This window comes from Prionailurus bengalensis, chromosome A2 (genome assembly GCF_016509475.1).
Source record: "Prionailurus bengalensis isolate Pbe53 chromosome A2, Fcat_Pben_1.1_paternal_pri, whole genome shotgun sequence".
In the NCBI taxonomy this organism is placed as follows: domain Eukaryota; kingdom Metazoa; phylum Chordata; class Mammalia; order Carnivora; family Felidae; genus Prionailurus; species Prionailurus bengalensis.
The window spans coordinates 41,374,463-41,401,652 of record NC_057348.1 but is presented as its reverse complement, the minus strand read 5'-3'; the positions used below and the strand labels follow the sequence as shown (position 1 = coordinate 41,401,652).

At 38.0% G+C, this 27,190-nt stretch overlaps 1 protein-coding gene across 1 annotated transcript in view; it reads left to right on the top strand.

Moving 5' to 3' along the window:
* The window catches only part of CNTN3 (contactin 3), a 247,416-nt gene that overhangs the window by 153,688 nt on the left and 66,538 nt on the right, over positions 1-27,190 (top strand). The window contains exons 8-10 of the mRNA XM_043587946.1: positions 201-337; positions 1,292-1,421; positions 4,354-4,504. Coding sequence (XP_043443881.1) covers positions 201-337; positions 1,292-1,421; positions 4,354-4,504 — 418 coding nt within the window. The remainder of the gene's footprint in view (positions 1-200; positions 338-1,291; positions 1,422-4,353; positions 4,505-27,190) is intronic.

Below are 27,190 nucleotides of genomic sequence, written 5' to 3'. Positions count from 1 at the left end.
GGCTTAGGAAGTGACAGATTGCATCATCCATCCTCAAATCTAGAAACATTTCCCATATCCACTTAGTAAATAGGGAATTAAATGTAATTTTAGCCACTATGCTCACATTAATCCGTTGCTCACAGTGTTTATATCCATTTGTGTAAAGCATTTATTTTTTACTTGCTGGGTGGTCTGATTTTTTTTTTCTCTCATTGCAGCAAAGCCTCATTGGGTTCAGCTCATAAGAGATGTAGAAATAGCAGTGGAGGACAGTCTTTTTTGGGAATGCCGGGCAAGTGGTAAGCCCAAACCTTCCTACCGATGGTTGAAAAATGGAGAAGCCCTTGTGCTCGAGGTAAGGTAATGAGCCCGGTTAATCCTCACTCTCTTCATTTGACATTAAATAAATGCCTTCCTCGTACCTAGTGCCAAAGTAGACTCGAGTTTGCAAGCATTCATTCACACCTTAAGAAGTGTCAAAGGGGATAAAATATAAAATCAAGTACCCAATCTGCCAAGAAGAAAATATTTTCAACATTGAATATCATTGGGAAAAGGTGATTTTGTGAATTTAGTCTAACTATGGTATAGTTTTTTTGTTTGTTTGTTTGTTTTGTTTTGTTTTGTTTTTTGCTTTTGAAATTAGGGAAGGCCTTACTTCGATCAAACGTGGAATATAATTTGCTTTTCCCTGTCTGACAACCTGGTATGGCCTCTGGAGAATAATTGTTATGTGGTTACCTTCTTACATGCATACTTATTTTCTCAATCACTTTCTTTCTTAAGCCATGTAATTTTTGTTCTTTTAAAAAATTGTGTACTATGTCAATTATATTCCTTCCAATTTCTATATATAACCTGTCATACTACCTAAAAACCCTTAATAAATGTGTTTCCCGGAACTCTTTTTAATGCACAGAATGTATAATGTGTTTGATTTGTGTGATTAAAAAAATGGTGAAAACCTTTCCAGTTGACGGCATGGAAACATGATACATTTTTTAAAGTCTGCAACTTTAGCCACGGGGAAAAATAAAATGGCTGCAATATTGTACCTCTTTCTTTGTTATTTATTTTACCAATAGACATTTGGACTGAAGGGTGTTTATTAGTATTACAACTGTGTGGCTGTTATGTTAAATCAGTCACAAATTTTTAAATAAGGAAAAGTTAAAATTTCAAGTCAGATTGCACAATCCTCTGAGGAAAAATGAAGGAGGTTTGTGTATGACTGCAATAATAGTGGTTTTCATTTTTCTTTTCAAATGATGTATACATTTATATGCAAGACATTTTTGTTATCACCTAGGAGAGAATACAGATAGAAAATGGTGCCCTTACAATATCAAACCTAAATGTGACTGATTCTGGCATGTTCCAGTGCATAGCAGAAAACAAACATGGGCTCATCTATTCCAGTGCTGAACTTAAGGTTATAGGTAAGACTAAGCTTCTCTTGGCCTATTTTTTTCTTAAATCCTCCCTTTTTGCTAGAATAAGAAGTATTTACTTCTCATATTACATTCCTATTGTTATAATATCATTCAGGGGTTTTAACCAGAGAATATACTTTAATGATTTCTAAAGGAAAGCCACAGTTGTAGGTGGACTAAGCCTCAAAAGTTAAAGTAGGGCAACAGGAAGGAACCGTGTCAACCTAAGACATCCTTATGCAACTCTAATATTTTAAATGGAGCAATGCCTTTTAAGAGAATAAGTAAATTTGGTGCGTTTTGTTGTTGTTGCTGTTGTTGTTACTGGGCCAGAAAAGTAAATACTGGAATTCAAAACAATCATATGTTGTTCCAAAAGGAGCTGCCTTTGGTTTGAATAACCCTGCTAGAAGCCCCAAACACTGGGCATACTGAAGTTTTCATTTAAAAGGCTCAACCATTTGAGATTCTGAATTATTTTCTTCTGGCACTTTAAGTATATGAAAAGACAGAAAATGTTATATGTTATATTGTGTTTAGGGCAGTTATCCAGAAAAACACTTTGTAAGTTGCAAATCCCTGAAAATCAACCAAAAAATTGTCAGGGCATAGCATAGTTATGACATAAATAAGAGAGAAAGTAGAAGGGAAATTTATCGCTACATGTAATTAAAATACAGATTTGGATCTGAACAGAATTTGATCCTGGCAGGACTCAAGCATCATCACCATCATCAGGCTCTATATGGTGTTCCCCAACACATTCAGTTTCCAGGAGCACAGTCAATACAGTGGAAAATACATGGCTTTCTGAATTGCTCACATAGAAGTCACAGTCCCACATGTCATTGGCCTTGTGTACCTGATTTGGGCCACATACCCATGGCTGGTCCGATCCAACATGGCCCAAAGGTTGTAAGCACCTGCTAACTCAGCAGTCCTTAGCTGGGGATGATTTTGCCCCCAGGAAATCTTTGGAAATGTCAGGAGACATTTTTGGTTGTCACAGTGTTGGTGATACATAGGGGAAAAGGGAACCAGTGTGTGTTACGGGCATCTTGTGAGTTTAGGCCAGAAAGGCTACCCACAAATAATCCTACAATGTAAATATCCTACAGCGCTCATGACAGCCTCTCACAACAAATAATTATTCAGCCCAAAATGTCAGGTGCCGCACTGACATTACTGGAAGCAGTTCTCTCATCCTTCATGCCTGGTGGTTAGAAATGCATTCTCTGCGTAGGAGGCCTGATGTCTGGGAAGGACAGATCATCAGCTGAAAATCTGGCTACTGTTATCCATGACAGGGAAGGTGGGGTATTATAACAAAAAGAGAGTAGAATTTGTACACAGTCTTAAGTTGAAGCACTACTATCTCTTGTATTAAATTAGCCTTATGAGTGATAGTTTATTCATCTTAAAATGGATGATTTCCTACCCAAAATGCTATATGAGGCTTTTGTATGGGAAAAATACTTTTAGTCAAAAGTGTCCTTTTAAGATCTTAATTTTTAAGGCCAACAACCCCTTGATAACGTATCTTCTTTAGCCACACTCTTATATAGAATCACACAATATAATTCACTATATGATCTCCACTTATGAGAAAAATAAATTATATTCACTTGGGTTTGCTATAAGGCAGAGTATTAGACATTAGGAGAAATGCACTATGTTTAGTTAACTTTTTCTACATTTGCAATAAAAGACTGATTTGCTGATTAACCTATCATTTCATTCAAAGATACATTATTATGTATCTTGAACGTTCAGGTGTTGTTTCGGGATCAACATTCTGTTCGTTATCAGCAGACATAATGTTCTCTACATGTTATCATATTTAATGTGATACTCGAACATTAATATAATAATGCAGATTATAGGGGCGCCTGGGTGGCTCAGTCGGTTGAGCGTCCGACTTCGCTCAGGTCACGATCTCATGGTCCGTGAGTTCGAGCCCCACATCAGGCTCTGTGCTGACAGCTCAGAGCCTGGAGCCTGCTTCAGATTCTGTGTCCCCCTCTCTCTCTGGCCCTCCCCCCATTCATGCTCTGTCTCTGTCTCAAAAATAAATAAATGTTAAAAATATTTTAAAAAAAATAATGCAGATTATAGATTTCTCCAACTCAGAAGTTAAACATAAGCATATGAAAATTTTATAATGGATGTTGATCAGTTTTATGCAAGACGATAATAATTCAGTATACTCAGCCTTCCTTCTAAAAACATTTACTGAGCACCTAAGTGCCAGGCACTGTGCCACATGCTGGGTCTTAGAGATCACAAGGGACAATGAGCCTATTGTTGTCTGCATGGAACTAACTTTCTGTGATAAATGTTTTTCATTTTGATACGCTCATGATTGAGCTATTTTAAAACTTAATGGTGAAGTTTAGAAATTTCTACATAAAAATTATCCCAAGATTTAGAACTTCTAGGAACATACAATGATAGGAATTACTTTTTGAGCTTTGAAATCCTGTGAGTGGTGCCCACTCAATTAAGTAAATCAAGTACTGACATCTGTGTGCCAGGAAACTTTGAATGTAGTTATAACCCATGCGCCTGGGTGACTCAGTTGGTTGAGCATCTGACTTTGCCTCGGGCCATGACCTTGCGATTCGGGAGTTCCAGCCCCTTGCCTGGCTCTGTGCTGACAGCTCAGACCCTGGAGCCTGCTTTGGATTCTCTCTCTCTCTCTCTCTCTCTCTCTCTCTTTGACCCTCCCCTGCTCACACTCTGTCTCTCTCTAAAAAATAAATCCACCTTAAAGAAAAATTTTAAGTAGTTGTAACCAATATTAGAATGTATGTTAACCCAACTAAAATTTAAATTAAAAAATAAATAAAAGTCATTATGAAGTCAACCTTTGAACCTACAGGTATTTTAAAATGTTAAATTAAAAGTAAATTTTCATTCTCTCTTGCTTCCCTTTCAGCTTCTGCTCCCGATTTTTCAAAGACTCCAATGAAAAAGTTGCTTCAAGTGCAAGTGGGCAGCATGGTCAGCTTGGATTGTAAACCTAGAGCCTCTCCCAAAGCACTCCGTTCATGGAAGAGAGGAGATGTGATCGTGCAGGAGAATGAAAGGTATTTTATTGTCCGAAATAATGGTGATGTACTCTTCTTACTTTCCATAGTGATGTCAAAGTGGATTCTTAGTATGAAATGAGAAGCAGCAGCATTTCAGTAGAATATGAGGTGTTGAAGAACCAAGACAGTGGTAACTTTGAGCCTGTAATACTTTCTTTTTTTTATTTTAAAAATTTTTTTTAACGTTTATTTATTTTTGAGACAGAGACAGAGCATGAACGGGGGAGGGTCAGAGAGAGAGAGACACAAAATCTGAAACAGGCTCCAGGCTCTGAGCTGTCAGCACAGAGCCCGACGCGGAGCTTGAACTCACGGACCGCGAGATCATGACCTGAGTGAAGTCGGACGCTTAACCGACCGAGCCACCCAGGCGCCCCGAGTCTGTAATACTTTCATGAAGATAGTAATCAATTTTTGAAATCAGAAAGGGGTTGGATATATCATCTAGCTTCTTCCTACATAGAATACCTTATTTTATCAAGGATTTTCTCCTCAGTCACCTGGTAAGACTCAAAAGTAGAATGATGAAAGGTCTGTCCTAGACTCAGATGAGCCAACATCCCAGGACAAAGTAGACAAGACATAATGAGAGCATATGCCAAATAAATACCAATATTGCCATTTCCCTGTATTGAAATAACTTCTCATTCCTGGTTTTAGTTTAGACAAAGGCTTGCTTGGTTTCCTGACTATTGTAATAATGAAGAGGAAGAATGAGACTTAAAGGTATCACTTATAGAGCGGACTGACTGCCCAGGTTCAAATCTTCATTCAGCCTTTTACTTCCTCAGTGTAAAGCTTTCCATTTGGTGTCTCATTTTCTCATTTTTAATGAAGATGATAATTAGTATGTTATGAGGCTTGTTAGCTAGATGAAATACATAAATATCTATACAGCACTTAGGTCATTACCTGTCAGTGAGTAAGTGTAAGTATTGGCTATTATTATTATTTATTGAGTACTTAACTGCATGCCAGGTATTATGCTCAGAGCTTGTGATAGGTAGAATATTGACCCCAAAGATGTCCGTGTCCTTTTCCTGTAAACCTATGATTGTGTTACATAGATGACCAAAGGTAATTAAAGTTGAAGATAGAATAAAGGTTGGTAAGCAGATGACTTTAAAATTTGAAGTTTATCCTGGATTATGTGTGTAGGTTCAAAGTAATCACCTGAATACTTGTAAGAGGAAGAGGAAGGCAAAAGAGTTTGTCAGAAACATATGATAATCAAAGATAAGGCAGGAGAGATTTCACACTTCAGAGGGACTTCAGTTGGTATTTTTGGTTTGGAAGATGGTGGAAGGGAGCCATGAGCAAATAAATTTGCCGTACTCTCTAAGATGGGAACAGCCCTCAGTTGACAGCCAGTAAGAAAACAGGGACCTTAGTCCCATAGCCACAACAAACTGAATTCTGACAACAACATGAAGGAGCGTTTAGTAATTCTCAACCTTCCCAAGGAACGCAGCCCTGATAATACCTTGATTTGGGGCCAGCAAGACCCATACTGGACCTCTGACTTCCAGAACTATGTTGTAATAAATTTGTGCTGTTTAAGCCAAATTACTAAATTTGTAGTAATTTATTATAGAAGCAAGAGGAAATTAGGGCACCTGGGTGGCTCAGTCAGTTAAGCGTCCAACTCTTGGTTTTGGCTTATGTCATGATTTTGCAGTTCATGGGTTTGAGCCCCACATCAGGCTGTGCACGGTCAGTGTGGAGCCTGCTTGGAATTCTCTGTCTCTCCCTGTCTCTGTGTTCCTCCCCTGCTCAAGCTGGCTCTCTCTCTCAAAAGTAAATTAATAAATAAAAAAAAAGGCAAGAGGAAACTAATATAGAGCTCTGTGTGCATTATCTTTTTTAAACATCTCTGCAACTCTGTGATGTATAGATCATATTATCATCTCCATTTTACTAATGGGGAAAATAAAACTTAGATAATACAATTTGCCTAAAGTCACATAAGCCAAGATTTTAATCCCTGACTCTAGATATAACCACTAAGTATTTTCAATGTCACATTTTGTATAAGGAGCCCAGAATTTTAGAGGCCATCTCAGCCTTTGAAGCCATGGAATCCAGATTACTCTTTTGGAGATGAGGGAAAACAAACAATAAAACATTAGGTCAAAAAAATATGGATTAATTTTTTTTTTTAATTACAAAGTCTTATTGCCGACCACCAAGTTGAACTGCTTTTATATTACCAAGACACCGAGGTATTTTTGTGAGTTGGTATGATAATACAATCTGCAATTCCTCCAGTATTTAGTGGGAGACACTTCCATTAAAAACGAGCCACAGCAGGATGACAAGGCAAAATTGTGAACTGAGTGATTAAACACAATCCAGCTAAATGCTGGGCCTCACAGAATGGATTTCTGGAATAGGAAGTTAATTAGTGATTTGGAGTTTAATTTTGTCAACCAGTTGAAACAAGTAAAGGCTTGTGGCACAAATTAGTTAATTGTGTCTGTACTGGAAGTTAGGTCTTCTCATGTAACTGCTGACTTTTCATGTTAAAAAAGTTTTAAATAGTGTTAACTGTGTACATAAATTAAATAGTAGTTAAGTCCCAAGGATTTCAGTGTTTTACACAATAATAAACCCACTTGTCCTCGCAGTAGTGCCTATAGTAGGCAGAGGTTTTTAATCTTAATTTCAAAAGAGGATAAGAAGATTAAGAGTTTTAGCAAGAGGCACACAAAGAGGGATTTACTCCCACATTATAGAGTAATGGGGTAATACAGGAAAAGAGAGTATAAATTCCAGAATCTGATCTGGGACTTCTGACTCGGCTCCTTACTACCTTGGTGTCATTAGATCTATTATGTAACACCTTTGAATCTTAATTTCCTCACTCACAAAAGAGATAATAATTCCTATGTTGCATAGTTACTATACAGCTAGCATTTAGCATAATGTCTGATATTTGCAGATATACTAATTGGTAAGAATAAGGATATTTTACAAATAAGATGTTGAAAGTAACAGTGACTAAGAAAGACAGAAGCCTTTTGGTTGGGTGATTCGTTGGCTGGTTGATATCTCTCAAGGTAGGCAGTTGGGACTGTCTGGAATCCACAGTTGTCCAAAACACAGACCTCTTTTATCTTGCTTTACTGTCTTCACATCCTGAACCAAGATGGTTGCCATGGCTTTAGCTCCTCAATGTCATCTCCCAGTGACAGGAAGGAGGCAGGTAGAAATCAGGGTACACTGCTTCCTCTTTTTAGGAACGTCTCAGAAGTTCCATATGGTTATTTCCTTTATGCCTTATTGGGCAGAAATTAGTTAGCTGACCAAACTGAAATGCAAGGGAGATTGGGGAATATGGATTTTTTTTTTCTTTTGGCAGGCCTGTATCCAATGAGAATTTGGGATTATGGTTTTTTGTTTGTTTGTTTTAGTTGTTTGGGTTTTTTTCAAACTGGCATTATGTTTTAAGTAGAAAGAGGAAAACGATTTACTCTAACAATGTATCATGTTCATCAGTGTTACTTCTATCCATTTCAGGACTACTGACCCTCCACTTTGTTTTAAGTATTTGTAACATCTCTTTTGTGAATAAGAAAACTTTTAGATGTAAAAATAGGGTTAAAAAGAGGAAACATGTTTATGAAGAGGGTCCATAGTGTTGCAGTCCCTCCCAAGTATCTTAGTTTGAGCTTTTATAACACAATACTGTAAACCAGATGGCTTATAAACAACAGAAATGTATTTCTCACAGCTCTGGGTGTGCTCATCCAAGATCAGGGTGCCAGCTTGGTCAAGTTCTGATAAGGGGCTTCTTCTCGGTTTCAGATGGCAGTCTTCTCCTTACATCCTCACATGACAGACAGAGAGCAAGAGAGCTCTCTGGGGGGTCTCATAAGGGCATTAATCTCATCCAGGAGGGCTCCCTGCTCATGACCTAATCACCTCCCAAAGGCCCAGCCTCTTAATACCATCACATTGGGGATTAGGATTTAACACATGAATTTTGGGGAGACTCAAACATTCAGTACATACTACCGGGTCTGATTATTTGGATTTTGCTTTTATCTCTTTGGACAGCAAAAGTACTGATGAGTCGGACCCTTGATGCTTAGGGGAAACGCTGCTAGAAGCAATTATTGAACAAGTTACACTTTTGAATCTTCTCCAAGTTCATGTGAAATCAGAGTGGGCCTCAGCCATCACTTGGCAGCAAAAGCCCCATGTCTGTCCCTCTTGACTTGGTCACAGCCTTAAGCCAAATTGAGGAAGCACTTTAAATGATAGATTTATTGTGGTTGTTGAATCATTGGCTGTTCTGACTTAAAACGTCGAGATTCAAATCTCATTTGGGGGAACAAATGACACATTTGAAAATAGAAGACAAAATTTTTGATAGGGTATTTATGGCAGGATTGTAAATCCATTCGTTTTTTAGGTTTTTTTCTTTTCCTTTATCTTTTGTATATGAACTTGGGTTTGTCACTGCATGAGGAACTTATAAATAGGAAAGCTTTCTCCAGCCTAGCGTAGGAAATGCTGGTGGCAAATACACTTTTGATTAAGCCAGTATATACATATACTTTATTATTTAAAGCCCAAATTAAGAAAAATAAATGTAAAAAAATAAAGTCTAAGTCAGGAAAAGAAATTAAGGATTAAATATGTCTTAAAAATTGCAAAAATTAATAAATATGTCTACTGTGTAAATCACACAATCACACAATGAATAATTATCTTCTACCTGGTTTGTAAGGTTTTATATCAGCACAATAACAGCTTTGTAATTAACGCATCAGGCATAGTAATGAGAATCTAAGTCACTGAGACAACTAAATTACAGAATCGCTTTGAAGAAATCAGGGTTATTGCTTTAAGGTCGAGAGAGCATCTCAAACTAAGGTACTAAAGGAATTACTTCCCAGCAGAGGTCTTATAAAAGCTGTTCTGAATAGATTACAAGAGCTTACAATGTAAATAGTGATTCTTAAGGTCTTAAAATCAAGTGGTCATTCAGTCATTGGAAAATATTTTGAGCACCTACTCTGTGCTAGGAACTAAATATTTAATTTTTGTCAGAGAAGTCCATCCTCTTGTTGGTAGCTTTTCAGGGTAAACATACAAGTGCAGTAAAACTCAATTGGTAAAGTACAGTATGTTCTGTGATTACCAGAGAAGGCTCCATCTCCAAATTAGGGATCTGAGCAGACTTCTGGAGAATGTAATATGTACAGCAAGACTTGAAAGATGACTAGAGTTCACTGAAGAAGGATGCTTCAGGCAGAGGAAGGCATAAATACCTGAGTAGCTTCAGTTTACTTCAAGTGTGAAGTGTCCGGCAAGGGGGAATGCAAACAGAATAGGGCTATCGAGGTGAGCAGGAATCTTCCTGAGAATGATGGTAAGCTAAATCAAGAAGTTTGGGCTTTATTCCATAGGCACTGAGAAACAACAGAGTAATATCAAAGTAGCAGAATTAAAAGATCAAATTTAATTTTGATTATTTTCTTTAAAAAAGCACAATGGTGGCAACAGAACATGGATTGGAGTGGCAGAAAGACTTGAGGGAAGAACCTCCCTTAGTAGTAATTCACCAGTCTGAACATGAGACTATTCTAGCCTGAACTGAAGAAATGGCAATGAGAATGGAGAGAAGCATTGAGTATGAGAAGGGGTTAAATCCACAGGACATAGGAGTTGTTGATGAAATTAATCATTTGACAAAAACTTGAGAGGCAAGAATGAATCCTAAATTTGCAGCTTAGACGTCACGGAGCATGGTAGACCTATTCAGTGAGAGAGAGAACATTACAGAAAGAGCAGAAGTCAGTGCAAATCCAAGTGCTATTTAGATTGTTTGTGTTTGAATTGCTTGTTGGAAACCCAACTGGATATATGAGCATACAGAAGTTGACTAAATGAACCTGGAATTCAGGAGAAAACCTTGAGCTGTAGATAGAAATTTAGGTGTTCTGAGCATGACATGGTAGCTGTGAAACCATGGCCTTAGATAGAATTGTCTTGAAACGTACATAACATTACATGGTAGAGCACCTTACTTCTGAAGCTGATGGAAATTTACGCTATGAGTAGAGAATCCTGTTTTTACAGTCTTTGTTAAATGACTAACAGTCATAATTTATAAAGAATCAATTTATTAAGTCAGGCGGAGAAAGACAGATACCGTATGTTTTCACTTATATGCGGAGACTGAGAAACTTAACAGAAGACCATGGGGGAGGGGAAGGGAAAAAATAGTTTAAAAGGGGGAGGGAGGCAAACTATAGGAGACTCTTAAATGCTGAGAACAAACTGAGAGTCGATCAGGCATGGGGGAGAGGGAAAGTGGGTGATGGGCATTGAGGAGGGCACCTGTTGGGTTGAACACAGGGTGTTGTATGGAAAACAACTTGACAACAAATTATATGTAATAGATAGATAGATAGATAGATAGATAGATAGATAGATAGATAGAAACAAAAGAATCGATTTATTAAGTAAAAGTCTGCATAAGTCTCCTAGTATGCAAATATTCTAACCTTTGAAATTACTAGCATCGGGACTGGGCAAAGTTGTTGTTGTTTGCTATTTTGTTGTTTTGTTTTGTATCTGTATCACCCGGTACTGAGAAAAGTTACTGTGCTTTTTCTCCCTGCAGGAAACAGCAGTTTCTGAATAAACAGAAATGCCCTGCCCCTTTGAGTGTTCAGTGGTATTACACCAAGTGTTGGTGTTTTACTGTTCTTTTATTCATTCATTCATTGGCTTATAATCCACATATTTTCAAAAAAGACTGGAGTGAAAATAGAATGTTTTTTCTCCTTAAGCAAAGTAAAATTGGAAAAGACTCTAGAGAATGCGAGCAGGCATGGTATTCAAGAAGAAATAGCCAGTTGGCATATTTTAAAGAATGGTTAGCTTTTCTGTATCACTTAGTGGTACTTAAAATGCATTAACCAATTATTTTTAAAAATAGGGCTTTCAGTTGAATGCTATTACTTACAGTAGTAAATATTTTATTGCAATAGCCTCAATTCAAAAAAGTCAAAGAATGGCCCATTACTTCTAATTAAACACATTAAAATTGTTTCATATGTTCTAGGCAGCATTTAATATTATAGAAGTTTAAATGCTTTTTAAAGAAAAATAGTAAAGGGTTTTTTTTCCAAATATTAATAGCCATAATCCACACAATGCTTTTAAAACGTATTAACCAATTCTTAGCATACATTTTACATATATTTAGAAACTGGCTTTCAAGTGCAATGAGCATGATGTGCTGTATGAATCCATTTATATGACATTGCTGAAAAAAGCACGGCTTTAGAGACAAGAACCAGTGATCACTGTTGCCAGAGCGGATGGAGAGGTTGACTGTTTAGGCACATGGGAGAACTTTCAGGGGTGAGGGAATTATTCCAGGTCTTGACTGTGACAGTGGTTACATGTCCACATTGATTTGTTAAAACTCACCGAACTGCATACCAAAAGTGAATTACAATAAATATAAATTATACTTTCGTTTTTTTTAAGCAAAATTTTACATGCAATCTTACACTCACCTCATCCTGAATTCGTGAGTAGCTTAAAGAAATTGAAAGGCTCAAAAATGCTCCCAGGAGGCCACTTTTGCCTTCTGTAAAACATTGAGCAATTCCATGACAGCACTTAGAAGCAGAATCAAAACTTTTGCCAGTAACCAAAATAATTCTGTCAGAGCAAGAACCACTTGGCATTTCTGCCCCTGCTATTACTAGTCACCACACTCTTGCTTTGTAAAGATGTGTCTAGGAACTCTGTTACTATTCAGCAAATCTGTTAGATGGTGTTTCCCCTTATTTCAAGCTCTTAGATGAAGAAGAATGATACCTTTGCCAAAGTTTCAGTCTCCGTCCCTTCCCTATTCAACCACATGTCTTGGCTCCTCTCTCTCTTATCACAGGAGAGTCTGTATTTTTTTTCATACTGTTCAAAATGCTGCTCCCTTGTCTGTCTGCCTTCAGTTACCCCCTCTCACCCAAAGAGCTGGATTTTGTTATCTTCCCCTTCATCCTAAGGCTACCATCTAAACAGCTGTTACTTCACAACTACCCTATGGGTATGGAAGCTCAGTGGGTTTTAGTTAATCTACCCTCGGGCAAACAGCTAAGATCTCAGGTAATTCTTTGCTCCTGTACCATTAGTTCCAAATTAATCTCTAAGTGGTAAATTTAGAAGATCAAAGGAGATTTTTATTTAGTATGTGTGATGTTGCCACTTTCAGGACTTGGCTATTAGTTGAGTAAAGATTGACATTCCTGCTTCCTGTCTGTAGGGAAGGTACTCGTCATATCTTTATTCAGCAGTGGGGGCTGCCCTCAGCACTAATACACAGATGAATACAAAACAGTAAGGGCCCTTAAAGAGCCCACAACACAGTCTGTTTAGAGTTTGCAAAACTTAGCCATCAGTTACACTGGGATCGACTGTATGGTCAAGGTGACCATATAATTTATTCTGTAAACTGAGAAGAGGAAGGGGGTGCTGCTAGGAATCACCTCCAGGACAAGACGGATAAACTGGACATTGCCACCTTGCCTGCAGTGGAGGCGTACAGAAGCCAGTGAGAAGCACAGAGAAGACATGCCAGCTCAGCCTTGGGAATTGGGAGAGCAGTTCCATAGAAGGAGAGGCATCTCAGAGGAAGCACCCCCAGAGCTATGTTTTGAAGGATATGTAAAATCCAGCAGAGCAAAAGAGCAGGGAAAACACCATGTGAACAAAATGGTTGATGACATAGACAGGAGGGGAAACTACATATTCATTCCAATTGTGTCCTTGCTGAAGTTCACAAATGATCAGGAAAATAAAAGAGCCTGAACTGAGTTCTTTCCCACGTAGACAGCCATCTCTCTCCCTTCAAAGGAAGTGAGCATCAGAAGATCTTTTTAATTAAAGGGGAGATTGAGATAGCTGGGTAAAAATACAACCATCTCAGAGAATAGAGAGCAGCCCTCTTCCCTATTTGGGTTCCCTAATCCACACATCCATTTTTCTCATGCTTCCAGCTGTTAAGAGAGAGGAAAGGGCACGTTTGCCCCTTAAGTCCTATACCCTATGAGAAGATTAAGCTATTATTTAACAGTGAAGTTAAGAGAAGAATTAATGGAATCCAGATTTTTGGTTTTGGATGGGCTCTTAGGAAGCCATCCTAATCACTTCCTCTCTGCTGCATCCCACCTGCCAACCACCAGTACATGCCCACAGAGCTTCTCCCATTAACCATGGACATCTAAGTTTCCGAATGTGTACTTGTATTAGTATTTACATCAATTATTTATGCCTAATGGGCATGCAGCATACTAAGTACTGTACACATTATTCACTGTGTCGGATGAAGGTAAATCTATGTTTAATTTGTTTCTTGATTTAATTGTAACACATGGAAAGAGCAAAGCATCAGAATCAGAAAGGCGTGTGTCAGATTTTGGCCCTTTCACTTAAGACCTAGGTGGGGCTAGAAAGGTTATTTAATTTCTGAGTCTTGTTTCTTTATTTGTGCCAGAAATTCTTTTTTTTTTTAATTTTTTAATGTTTATTTATTTTTTGAGAGAGAGAGAGAGAGAGAGACAAAGTGTTAATTGGGGAAGGGCCGAGAGAGAGAGGTAGACACAGAATCTGAAGCAGGTTCCAAGCTCCAGGCTGTTAGCACAGAACCCAATGCAGGGCTTGAACTCACGAACCGCAAGATTGTGACCTGAGCTGAAGTCGGATGCTTAACCGACTGAGCCACCCAGGTGCCCCTTTTGCAGAAATTCTTATTGCAAAGTTAGGCAGTATGTTAGGTGACTTTTGCTTGGCACATACTCTTAGCAAAGGTTGAACAAAAATACTGACCTGTCCTGACAAAGAAAGAAAGGACCAAGTTTCCTTTGGAAAGATTATTTCCAACTCTGTCCCTGCTCCATTTCTCTCGCATTTCTTTATCTCAGTGGACTCTAGTTACAAAGATAAAAATAAGGTAGTATGTTTGAAGCATCTCCTACTGTGGCTTCTATATATATATACTCTCAGAAAAAGCACCTGTTGATGTCGTTTTTAATATTAACTTTTTTTATCATGTTGCTCAGATGCTTTAGGAGTAATAAGACTGGGTTAAAAAGAAATGTGAGCAGGGACACCTGGCTGGCTCAGCTGGTAGAGAGTGCAACTCTTAACCTTGGGGTTATGAATTCGTGCCCCACGTTGGGTGTGGAGATCAAAAAAACATTGTGAGTAAAGACATTTGTTTTCTACAACACTCAGATGAGTTTTCCATTATCTAAACTTCCTAAACAAATTTTACCTAAATGTTATTAAAGAAATTGCTGTTTTTATAAACCATATCTGCTAAATTTTGCAGATGACCATGTAAAAAATCAGATTGATTTTTAAGAATTATAAAAGTTAAGGCCACTTTAAAATATTTTGTCAGTGTCATGATTTTGGTAGGAGAAAGCTGGTTAATGAATTTGAATGTGCTGGACATTGGAATCCACTTCAAGCCAGTTGCTTGTTACAAGTGGGTAAATTAATTAATTCATACCCATACTCAGCGTAAATGTTTATTTACTGGGTGTCATCACCCAAACCACATTTCTTTGGTCATAGGGCATTTTTTGCTCAAGCCCATAAATCCCACACTCACTTGCCTAATAGCCCAGTCAATGTTCTATATCCCACTTCTCAATGAAAATTGAAAAAATAAAAATATTAGTGCTGTTATAAAAACATGTATTATCATCACGTACTACTTTTGCATTTTTTTTCTGCTAATATGTTTAAGATAGGAAAAATCAGATGCTTTCTTTCAAAGTACGAATATTGACTCTTAAGACTATCAAGTTAGAGGGGCGCCTGGGTGGCTCAGTTGGTTAAGCACCTGACTTCAGCTCAGGTCATGATCTCGCTGCTCATGAGTTTGAGCCCTGCGTCGGGCTCTGTGCTGAAAGCTCAGAGCCTGGAGCCTGCTTCCAGTTCTGTCTCCCTCTCTCTCTGCCCCTCTCCCACTCATGCTCTGTCTCTTTCTCTCAAAAATAAATAAACGTTAAAAAAAATTTTAAGACTATCAAGTTAGAGGACAGGGCTGCATACCATTGCCTTTTGATAATTTTTAAAAGAAGGGAGAAAGAAACAAAATTCTCATTTCATCCTGCCTTTTGCTCCTGCAATTTCCTCTGTCTGGAATATCTTTTCTTCTCAACCTAGAGAACCCCTCTTTATCACTCAAGGTACAGCTTTTTGTTACTCATAATGGGAAGCCTTCCCCAAGCCAGGCAGGCCAGATTAATTTCTCTTTCTTCTGCATTACCCTTGTGGTTTCTTTATCCAACTGTATCATCTAACAGGGCATATTATAACTATTTGTGCAGAAGGCCATCTTACCTGGATCCTCAGAGAGCCTTTTTCTTATCTATTTTTATAGCCTCAGACTCTGCTTCATACATGTTTGTTCATTTCAAGATTCATTTATTCATCAAATATTTAACATCCACTGTTCCCATTAACTATTGTTGCATAACAAATCACTCTGAAAGTTAATGGTAGAAAATAACAGTCACTTTGTTCGATTTCATTGTTGTATGGGTCAGAAATTGGAAAAAGGCTTGGCTAGGCTTGACTAAGTGTTCTCTCAGGGTGTCTCCCATTATTGCAGTCAGGAGCCAGAAGAATGGGGAGCTATCTATGCACTGTGGTCTCTTTGGCAGCCCCAAGGCCCTTCCATGTGATACCTCTACGTGAACTAGTTTGGGCTTCCTTACAATATGGTGGCTTTGGGGAGTTGAAATGCTTACAAGAAGCTGATGGGTTCAAGAGTGAATATTCAAGGTAGCAAGATGGAAGATGAGTCACCTAGGCTCAGAAAACACAACGCCTCACCTTTCTAGCATTCCACTGGTTATAAGGGAATCACCAAGCTAACTAGATTCACAGGGAGGGGAATTAGACTCTACCGCTTGATGAGACAGTAGCAAGATTCTAGGGGAGCATGTGGAATGCAAAATCTAACTGTGGCCACCTTTGGGAAGTGCATTCTGGCACACCTACATCATGCCATGCATTGCCCTGGGCTTTGAGGAAACCACGCGAACAAGGCAGCCACAGTTCTTTCCTCATAGGACTTGCAGAAGGGAAATACAGAATGCAGATAAACTGAAAAGACCTCATAGAGATTCCAGAAGAGAGAGGCAGAATACATAGAAGTTAAAAAGATATTTTTTTTTAGCCATAATGAAAAAAAATATTTTATAGAGTTTTTAAAGAAAAAGCATCAGGGGCGCCTGGGTGGCTCAGTCGGTTGAGCATCTGACTTTGGCTCAGGTCAGGATCTCGCAGTTCGTGAGTTCAAGTCCTGTGTCGGGCTCTGTGCTGATGGCTCAGAGCCTGGAGCCTGTTTCAGATTCTGTGTCTCCCTCTCTCTGCCCCCTCCCCTCTCATGCTCTGCCTTTCTCTGTCTCTCAAAAATGGACAAATGTTTAAAAAAAATTTTTTTAAAGATAAGGAAAGGAAAAAAGAGAAAAGAAAAGAAGAGAAAAGAAAAGAAAAGAAAAGAAAAGAAAAGAAAAGAAAAGAAAAAATAAAAGGGGTCATTAAGGAAGTAACTTTGGGGCAGATAACTAAATGGTAAGAAGCAAAGGATCATGCCAAGAATTGGGAGAAGTGCCTTCTGGGAAGACACCCCAAAAGGGCAAAGGCTTAGAGATGGGAATGAGATTGATGAAAGCCAGTGTCTCTGAGGTGTCATGTGTAAATCAGGAGAGTAATAAAATATGAAGTCTCAGAAAGACAATAAAATAAACAAATAAATAAAATATGAAGTCTCAGAGATGAGAGCCTTAAAGACCATGATAAAAATGTTGCATTTTATTTTAAATAGAGTAAGAAGTCATTCGAGGTCTTTTTTTTTAATGTTTATTTATTTTTGAGAGAGAGAGAGCACATGTGTGAGCAAGTAGGGGAAGTGAATGGGGAAGGGGCAGAGAGAGAAAGAGAGAGTCAGAACCTTAGGCAGGCTCCCTGCTATCAGCACAGAGTCCATCACAGAGCTTGAACCCACAAACCCTTGAGATCTTGACCTGAGTTGAAATCAAGAGTTGGATGCTTAACCAACAGAGCCACCCAGGTGCCCCGAAGTTATTGGAGGTCTGTATGCAGGGATGGGACATGATCTGGTTAAAAGATAACTCTGGCTGACATGTGTAAGGTGGATTAATGAAAGAAAGGAAGGGAGCAAAAACTCTGCTTAGGAAGCAGTTGTAGTTGGCAGGACAGGATTTACTGGAGGCTTGATTTAGGATAACAGTAAATGAAATGGAGAAAAGAAGAGACTATGTATTTTGACAATGGAGTTGGATGAATTTGTTCATTAGATATAAAAAATTTCATGCCAGATGATCACATTTTACAGTTAGTTGTGCATGAGTTATATGTATTCCCCGTCAGCCATTAGACTGTAAATTTTCAAAGGGTAGGGGCTAGTTCTTAGTCTTATTTTCCAAAACACTTAGAGCATCGTAAGTCCTCAAAAAATATTTATTGAAGTGAATTTCATTCTTTATTGAGTAGCTTCCATTTCTTAAAAATACCTATAATTTTCTTATTTAGTGTACCACAACGTCTTACAAATACATAAAATTGTTTTGTTTTTTTTACATAGAAGGTTACTTGAGTCTTCCTACTGAAAATAAGAAAGGTTCCATATTTTAATTCTTCCTCCTCGCTGAACCCTTAACAGAATTATGGGTAGATAGATGGGTGGATGGATGGTTGATTAGGTGAGGTACCATTCCACTTCCATAAAAAAGAATAAACATATGTTTCAGAGGTGATGGTTGCTACCTCCCACATTTCAATGCTAGAAGGAGTTATTCATAATTTATGATCTGTTGTATAAGTTCTAATGAGTTGGTGCACTGAGTTAAATTTCCTAGTGCCCAACAAACTTAAAAACAATTCAATTTACATTTTAACCTGTTTTCCACTCCCTGATTTTGTGATATTTTTAAATTCTATCTTAATGAAGATTTCATTGCTAGAGCCATTTCTGTGGGAAGATGAAAGCATTTGACCCTTTGTGAGTATGCCATCCTGAAAAAAAATCTTTAATTGAGGTTGAATGTATAAGTCTATCTTGTTTGGGAAAAAATTATTTCCCGGCCTTTTACATTCAAATACTAAAGAAAGAGACATGTTTAACTTTACCTTTAAGATTTATTAGGCACTTAATTTTCCATGGTATTTGTTAATTTACTTAATTGGGAAAATGGTAGTATTTTAAAACTTGATATAAATAACATGTTTTTCTAGGTGCTTAAAATATTTTCACCTCTCTATATTTATTATTTCTTTATTACTCAAGCCTCATTTTAATAGCTTGATGTCTTCTATATTCTAGTTTTTTTCATTTACATATAGCATATTTCATCCTTAAAAGAACTTGAGACAGTTTATCAAATGTACACACAAAGTGAACACTGAGGAGAAGAAATTGAGGAGAAAAAAAAAATGCCAGCATTCCATTTGTCTAGAATGTAAGTTATATTAGGACAGCCTGAATTCTTACCAGTGAATCCTTACTGCTTATTACAGAGCATGGTCCATAGTACATGTTCAATAAGTACTTGTTGAGTGAGTGTCTGAGTAAGTTTACAACATGTTTGCCAACAGATCTATTCACTTTGTTTAGATGCACAATTTTGGCTCAGAGATTTCTGCTAACAAAGGAACAGAGAGAAATACTGCCATTTATGTAATTCAGGATGTCCATAAATGGTGAAGCAAAACCATTTAATAAGGAGATACGCTACTCTTCCTAGGCCAGAAATATACAAATGTGTATATCTGAATCCAATGGGTTGTCATGAAGAGAACACTGAGGAATGTAGTACTAACAGTCAACATTCTTAAAATAAAAGAAAGTGACTTCTCAATGAGTAATAAAGATTTTTTTTCCTTTTTCTTCGCAATCCAAAAGGTAACTTTGAGTATTAAGACTCAAGGTTCTTGAGAAAGAGATAGACCACATTTCTCCTAATTTTCCATGAATATTATTTCTCACATGTATGCTTTTAGTAAGCTTGGAAGAGAAATTGTTTCAAGGTTATGTTCAGTGCCAAAAACCTAGAGTACACAGAAAGGGCTGCTATGAAAATGAAGAGTCAGTGCTTAAAGAGTTAATTATACTAGTATTAAAGTTTATATCATCTTACTGAAGGTGTGGTGGCTTAGCAGACCCTGCGTGATAGACAATGATCACAGCTCTGCATGGTGGAAGGACAAGAAAATACAGATTATTAGGATTGAGATTTTTCTCAGAAAACAGTTTGGGACCCACCCCAGGTTATGGATGAATGTGTGGCCTGATAACTGTACATTCTTGAGCTATGCAACATTACTGTTTTTTTTTTTTTTTAAGTGAGGCTTCGTTGAGGGGCACCTGGGTGGCTCAGTCAGTTAAGAGTCTGACTGCAGCTCAGGTCATGATCTCATGGTCTGTGCGTTCGAGCCCCACATTGGGCTCTGTGCTGACAGCTCAGACCCCGGAGCCTGCTTCGGATTCTATGTCAACCCCCCCCCATCTCTGCCCCTCCCCGGCGCTTGCTTGCTCTCTCTCTCTCTCCCTCCCTCCATCCCTCACTCAAAAATAAATAAACATTAATTTTTTTAAATAAAAAATAAGTGAGGTATAGTTGGCATACAATGTTACATTCATTTCAGGTGTGCAACATAGTGATTCCACAAGTCTATATGTTAGGCTATGCTCACCAAAGGGGTAGCTACCATCTGTCACCATACAGTACTATAGCAATACCATTGACTATGTTCCCCATGCTGTGCCTTTCATCCCCATGACTTATGCATTCCATAACTGAAGCGTGTACCTCCCATTCCTCTCCATCCCTTTTTCCCATCACCCAAAGCCCTCCCCTCTGGCAACCACCAGTTCTCCGTGTCTATATTACCCCCCCATTTTTGTGCAAGATAGTTTTTAAGGAGCTAATCACCAAATGTACACAGTCATCATGAAGGAAAATCTTGATAAGGTGCATCTAAAAAGGCTAACACTGAAGCATCCAAGACAGAGAGGTTTCAAACACAATCTTATTATCATTAGATGAGTTGAATTGCTAACAGGAGCTGCCAACGTGGTGTCCACAGAACCTTAGATGATTCATCTTGAATTTTATCACATCTGTTGTAATTGTTTGTATGCATGTGTATTTGTCCTGCGTAGAGTCCTCCAGACTTTTCAAATAGTCAAAGAACTCTGTATCTCAGCAAGGTTAGTCACACTGCAAAAGTAAATGACCACTTATATATTGATGGGTATCTAAAATAGAAGATGGCCTTGGATTTGGAATAGTGGGGCCAAAACCATCCTATGTTGCAAGAGCACGATATCACGGCAGGTGTTTCGGAGGCCACTCCTGATTTGTGATAAAACTTTGTCCTCTCTTTATAGAAGATTGTCTCTGAACCCTTCATATTGGTTAAGACAGCAAATATATATTGAAAAAATATTATGTGCATGGCAGCAACTTGTACTTGCTTATATATCCTTTAGGGATTTGGGAACTATAGCTGAGGAGTATTTTAAGGATATTACTCAGAATTATTAGATAAGTTGCAGAAACTGACTCAAGGATGGACAGAAAACTGGGTGGCTCCAGAAATCCCGGCAGAAGGAATTGTATCATCTTCTCAGAGCAAGGGCTGGAAGGAATGAACCATCATTTTTGTCTTTGTGTCCCGAATTAAAGTTGAAGGAGGGAGAATCCAATGGGCATAGCTTAGAATACTGTTACTGAAAGTGTGGTTCCCATATCAGCCACACCAGAAATCACCTGGGAACTTGTTAGAAATGTAAATATTTGGGCCCTATCCCAGATCTAATGTGGTGGTGGATCCAGCAACCTGTATTTTAAGGAGTCCTCAAGGTGACTGGGATACAACAAAGTTTGGGAAACTCTATTTGTGTCATGTATCTATCCCTCAGTTTGGAAAGCACAGGGGATATTGAGTCATATCCCCACCAAGACTGGATAGAAGAGGTGAAATGAATTCCCCAAAGGAAGATCCATGTCATTTACCAAAGAAAGGGGAATCACTTCTGGACAGCCAAAAATATCCGGCATCTTCCATATCCTTTGAGTCGCTGGATTTTCCTTTTGCACATAACGTGTCTTGCATGTTAGTGTTCTTGATGGGGGTGAACTCCTTTCCAGAGAGGCTAAACTCTGAGAAGAAGAGCACCCAAGCAAGTAACACTTGGATCACTTTTTGACCCCTCCCCACAGAAAGTGTCTGACTCTTGAACTGAGTGGAAAACATTGACATTAAAACTCAGCCCCCTCCTTTCTCTTTGGTGTCTGCCTGCCTACAGAGAACGCATATATTTTGCTGTTCTCTTTGCCGTGCGGTTAGGGAGCTTGCGCTTACAGGGAGGGCCTGGGGTTGTCCACCTGTGCCAAGATGCTTAGGTCTGTCTAATTCTGGGATGAAATATCAGGAAACCATGCTACTCACTTAAGCAATTTTCATCAGCTTTATGTGGAGTATAAGCCAGAGAGCTGACATTTTGATTGTCCTTGATTTCACTTATGAGTCTCTGTCTCACGCAAGGGAGAATAGTGTCAAGTATGGCTACCCTTTGAGCCTTAATAAGTATTCCCTTTGAGACTTTCTTTTAAATATGTGAGCTATCGGAGAGTTGTTTACTTGCCTTGTTTGTTTTACTCCCTCATACATCTAAATATTTATCGTTTTTGCAGACACTTTATTGATAAGGATTTGAATGTTTCAAAGGAATTACCTCTAGCCCATGAATTACTTAGATGAATACTTCTATATAACAATTCGAAGTGGAAATCCCCTTTTAGGGGCCTATTCTTTTGGCTTGATTCCATTTTAGAAGAAAACCTATTGCATCACTGTTATAACAAAAATTTAGCTCTAGATGTATTTGTCATGATAGACATGGTTTTGGAAAGGTTTTATAAAAGTAATAATTATGCTCCTGTATAATCGATTCTCTTCTTATGGATATGAAGCAATGTTCATTGATATGAAAAAAGGACATTTCTCTAGGACCTTGGATGCCTGTTCCATGTAATGTGTGTGTCCAACAAAATAACAATGCCGCATATTATTAGCCTACTGCTTGTTCAAAAATAGGATAATTAACTGCCGAATCTTCTCCGCTCTGCCTCTCTTTTCCTTGGAGATGTGCCAACCAATAAATCACTAACCTAACACTGTTGAATTTATAAGACGAAAGCCCAAAATGGCACAGCTAAAAGAATGAAAATTCTAATATTATTTTCCTAAATAGTGTGTGTACATTATCTTTGAACTCAGGGGGCAGAAGTTATTTCACCAAGCGTTTGGGGCTGAGAGGGAGCTGGAAATGAGAACATTACGCTCGGTGCTCTTTTACACCGACACTTATTTTCTCATGCATTTTCATCAATTTATACTTGTTCTTCTTAACTGTCATTATTTATCCTGTAATATATGCATTGTGAGTACTTTTCTCTTATGGCTAATTGTAAGCATCCATCTTTTTGAATATGTACTCGAACAGTGAAGTCCAAAATAGGTTTGTTATTTTCTGTACAGCTAGTTTAATCATTACGATCTCATGTGATTTCATCTCCACTGAGATGTGTTTCCTGAGAAAATGTAGAGTTGCAGCATGTTTGTTAAAATTCAAGTTGAATAAATTACCGTAATATTCAGAACACAGGCAAAGGTACAACAATGTATTCAGAAATCCTGGCTTGTATGCATGATATACCACACTTTCTGCATTCTGAAACACACTGTGTTATTATGGATGATTATATATCTTCATAAAGTAGAGGTGAGTGTTGCCTAGATAACAGTCAACTTTCTGAACAAACAGTGTTGCTTAACAGTCAAATTCAATGCCGTCACTGCATTACAGCATGGACCATTAGAGCAGTTGAGAGCAATTAAGTGTACTTATCCCAAACTAACCATAGACTGCACAAAGTTAAGTGAAATAATTAACCTCTTTTATTACAAAAGGAAAGAGTAATAAAATGGGATATATAAAGGTATATTGTAAAACTGATCAAGGAGTTAAAATGCCACAGTGATTTAAAGTCTGCATTTTTCAAAGGAAACTGGAGTACCCCATTTCTTAATGTTAATCTCATAAATCTTTGTTTAACTTTTTGTGCCAAGACCTAGAGTTACTCATTGTTATCTACATTTTCAGCTCTATCCGTTTGCAGCAAAACGTGCTCCCAGAAAGCTTAGAAAGCAATTTCATTTATACTGAAGTGGTATAAAATTTTCACTTTGGATCTCTGTAGGGAAGCTTGGGTTATTGAAGGTTTTCTTTTGAGAAACAATTATTCCATCCATTTACTGAATATTGTTTATTTTTATGTTGTGTGAGATGCCCTGTGGGCCTCTTGGATCTTACTGGAAGAACCAATTTAGGAAGAAAATACCCAATTAGCTCAAAATTTTACAATGTACAGAGTTTGCATTCTTTGAGAGTCAATATGTTTGTTTTGGAGTCCGTGTGATTCCTGAGTTGTTAGCCTTGTTTTGAAACGGTTCCTCATCTCAGCATAGTCACGAGGATAGGATTGTTCATTTACAGCTATTAAACCTTACACACTACAGGTTTTGTGATTCTTCCAATATCCCTAATGGTTCTATATTGTATTGGAAGTTTAGCTGTTACACTAACTCATAGCATGTGAAGGTACTGAAATGGCTTGTCTCCATTGTGTGATACCCAAATCAGAAGGTCGAAGCTGAAGCTGGGTATTTGTTCAGTCAACCAGAGATCTTTTTTACTTTGGTTTCATGCTTGCTAATCTTGCAAGTGGTCAATTGCCCAGCTTCCTGGAGCTTCCAGTTCTGCCTCCACCCTCTAACTCAGGGCAGATGAAGTTGCCCCACTATTTAAATGTCTTTAAGACCTACTGATATCATCTTCTAGCTTGCTGTCTTTACATATTAACATCTCCAGCAAAGCTGGAAAATTTTTTTTTGATAGCAACGGTAGGTAAAATTTATTGAGCAGTGCTCTAGGTCACATCCTATTCTCTTTGAGGGTCATGGCCAAAAAGTTTTACACATAGGATTAGCAATCATCGTAGATCGGGAGGATTGCCCTCGTTTGTACTCAGTCTGAGACTTTTCTCAAGTACTTGAGTCTCACTGTCTTTCTTTTCCTTCCTCCTTCCCTCTCTCCCCCACTTTACTTTCATCCCTCCCTCTTGATTAATTTCTTCCTTCATAGTAAAAGTACATTTGTAGTCCTCTTATCCTAGGAATTTCTAAATTCTCTCATCCTGCCTTCTATTGTCTCATCTTTCTCTGTTTTGCTTATATATTTACACAGTTGGCCCTTGAACAACTTGGGGGTTAAGGGCACCAACCCCATGCAAAGTGGAAAATCCAGTGTAACTTTGGATTCCCCAGAAACATAACTAAGAGCCTGCTATTGTCTTAATAACTTTTACCAATAACTTACACAGCACATATTTTGTATATTATATGTATTATTTACTGTATTATAATAAAGGAGGCTATAGAAAAGAAAGTATCATTATGAAAATTGTAAGGAAGAGGGGTATCTGGATCACTTAGTCAGTTGAGAATCCGACTCTTGATTTTAGCTCAGATCATGATCCCAGGGTCATGGGATCAACTTCTGCACTGGGCTCTGTTCCAAGTGTGGGGCCTACTTGAGATTCTCTGTCTCTCTCTCTCTCTCCCTCTGCTTCTCTCCCCCAATCATGCTTTCTGTCTCTCCAAAATTAAAAACAAAATCATAAGGAAGAGAAAATACATTTACAGCACTATACTGTATTGAAAAAAATCTGCAAATAAATAGATCCACACAGTTGAAACCCATGTTGTTCAAGGGTAAACTGTATGCATATGCATGTGCATGTGTGTGTGTGTGTGTGCACATGTGCGTGTATACACACATATATATGTGTATAATATATGTGTATGTGTGTAATAGTTGAAACACTTTCTGAATTTATTTCCTTGAAATTTACAATGTCTTCAATGCTCTGCAACCTGTCTTCACTAATCCAAGTTCTTCTGTAGTGACTCTCTAAACGCACAGTCATTTGTTCATTCAACAGGTATTAATTTTGAACGTTTAGTCCATGGCATAAATGGTTCGAGGCTCTAGGAGTTTAACAGTGAGTAATTCAGACACTGTCTAGACACTCTTTCTACCTCCAGAGAGCTTACAGTTTCTGAGCTTACTAGGGGAAGAAATCAGTCAAGGACGCACACAAATATGTAATTGGCCAGTTGTCAGATGCTGTAAAAAAGGCACAGGAGATCTATCATCATTTACAGGAACACCTAATCTGACCCATGGTTCAGGAAAGTGGCCAAAATCTGAAGGATAAGTACACATTAACTACACATAGGAAATAGTGTGCACAAAGGTCCCAAGACAATAAGAAGCATAAAAGCATTTAAAAGAAGGTATTTGTGACTGGAGAAAAGCAAACAAGGGGTAGAATTCACAAGGCCTTCCAAAGTTAGAGGTGGGGTCCCAATGAAAAATAGGTATTGGGCTCAGGGTGTAATTTTTCTCCTATGGGCAGTGTAATGCCAGAGAAGCAGTCTAAGCCAGGGATGAGGGTTATAGCAGAATTACATGATCAGATTCACATTTGTTTCCATTTACTCCCTATGTTTATGAAAACATTCTCCATATCCTAAGTGTTTTATTTGCTTGTGCCCCTCTGCAGAGTCTCCTCTTCCAATTATTATTGCACACTAAGAAAATCTTTGTTCTCTGATATGCTAAGGTATAAAGTGATTTTTCTTCAATCATCTCTGAGAAAAGTGATCAGCCTGCATTTCATACCCAGTAAAGTGGTGAGGGTTCCATGAAGGAAATCAGATAAAGCACCTTTGTCCCAGCTACCTAGGAAAGTTCTTGGCATTTTTAACCTTTCTGCTTTGCTCCTCAAATTAAAATACAATGTTCTGTGTTCCCTGATTAGCTTTCTAGAGCATTGTTCTCAAACCCTTTTGTTTCAAACATTTCTTGACATACAAAGAAACAACAAATCACCTGAGCAACAAACATTCATGGATACTCTGCCTAGAATCATGAGCAGGTCTGTGTGTGCTGCCTTTGATTCCACCACTTTCTCACTCAAGAAAATGGAATAGGATTTGAGTTAATGTGAATGACAAGCCATCAAAGGAATGTACATGTATATGTAATATAAAAGACATGAAAACTAGTTATATGTAATGTAAAAGATATATCTTGTATATTTTTGATACATAAACTCGGACTAGCCACACTTCTGACACTTGCCTCAATATCTTCTATCAAACAGGATAATATCCAGAAATTGAGTTGAGATCATCCCATCATAGTCTGAGGTCCTCAGCATCCTTTCATATCTACTGTATAGCCTAAAAGTTGCAAACACTTATTGACCATGGTTTACTATATCATGTCATGATGACTCGGGGTTGGAAACCTTTTTAAGAAATTTACCCTCTCTTTAGATTGATATGACACTCAGATACCAAAGATATGAACCATACAAGATAAAAGGCATCCTAAGTGTTAAATGAATGATATGGGTAGTGAAGATTTTAGGAATTCAAAGAAGGGAAGATAATTATAGGTCAACAAGATAGGCAGTA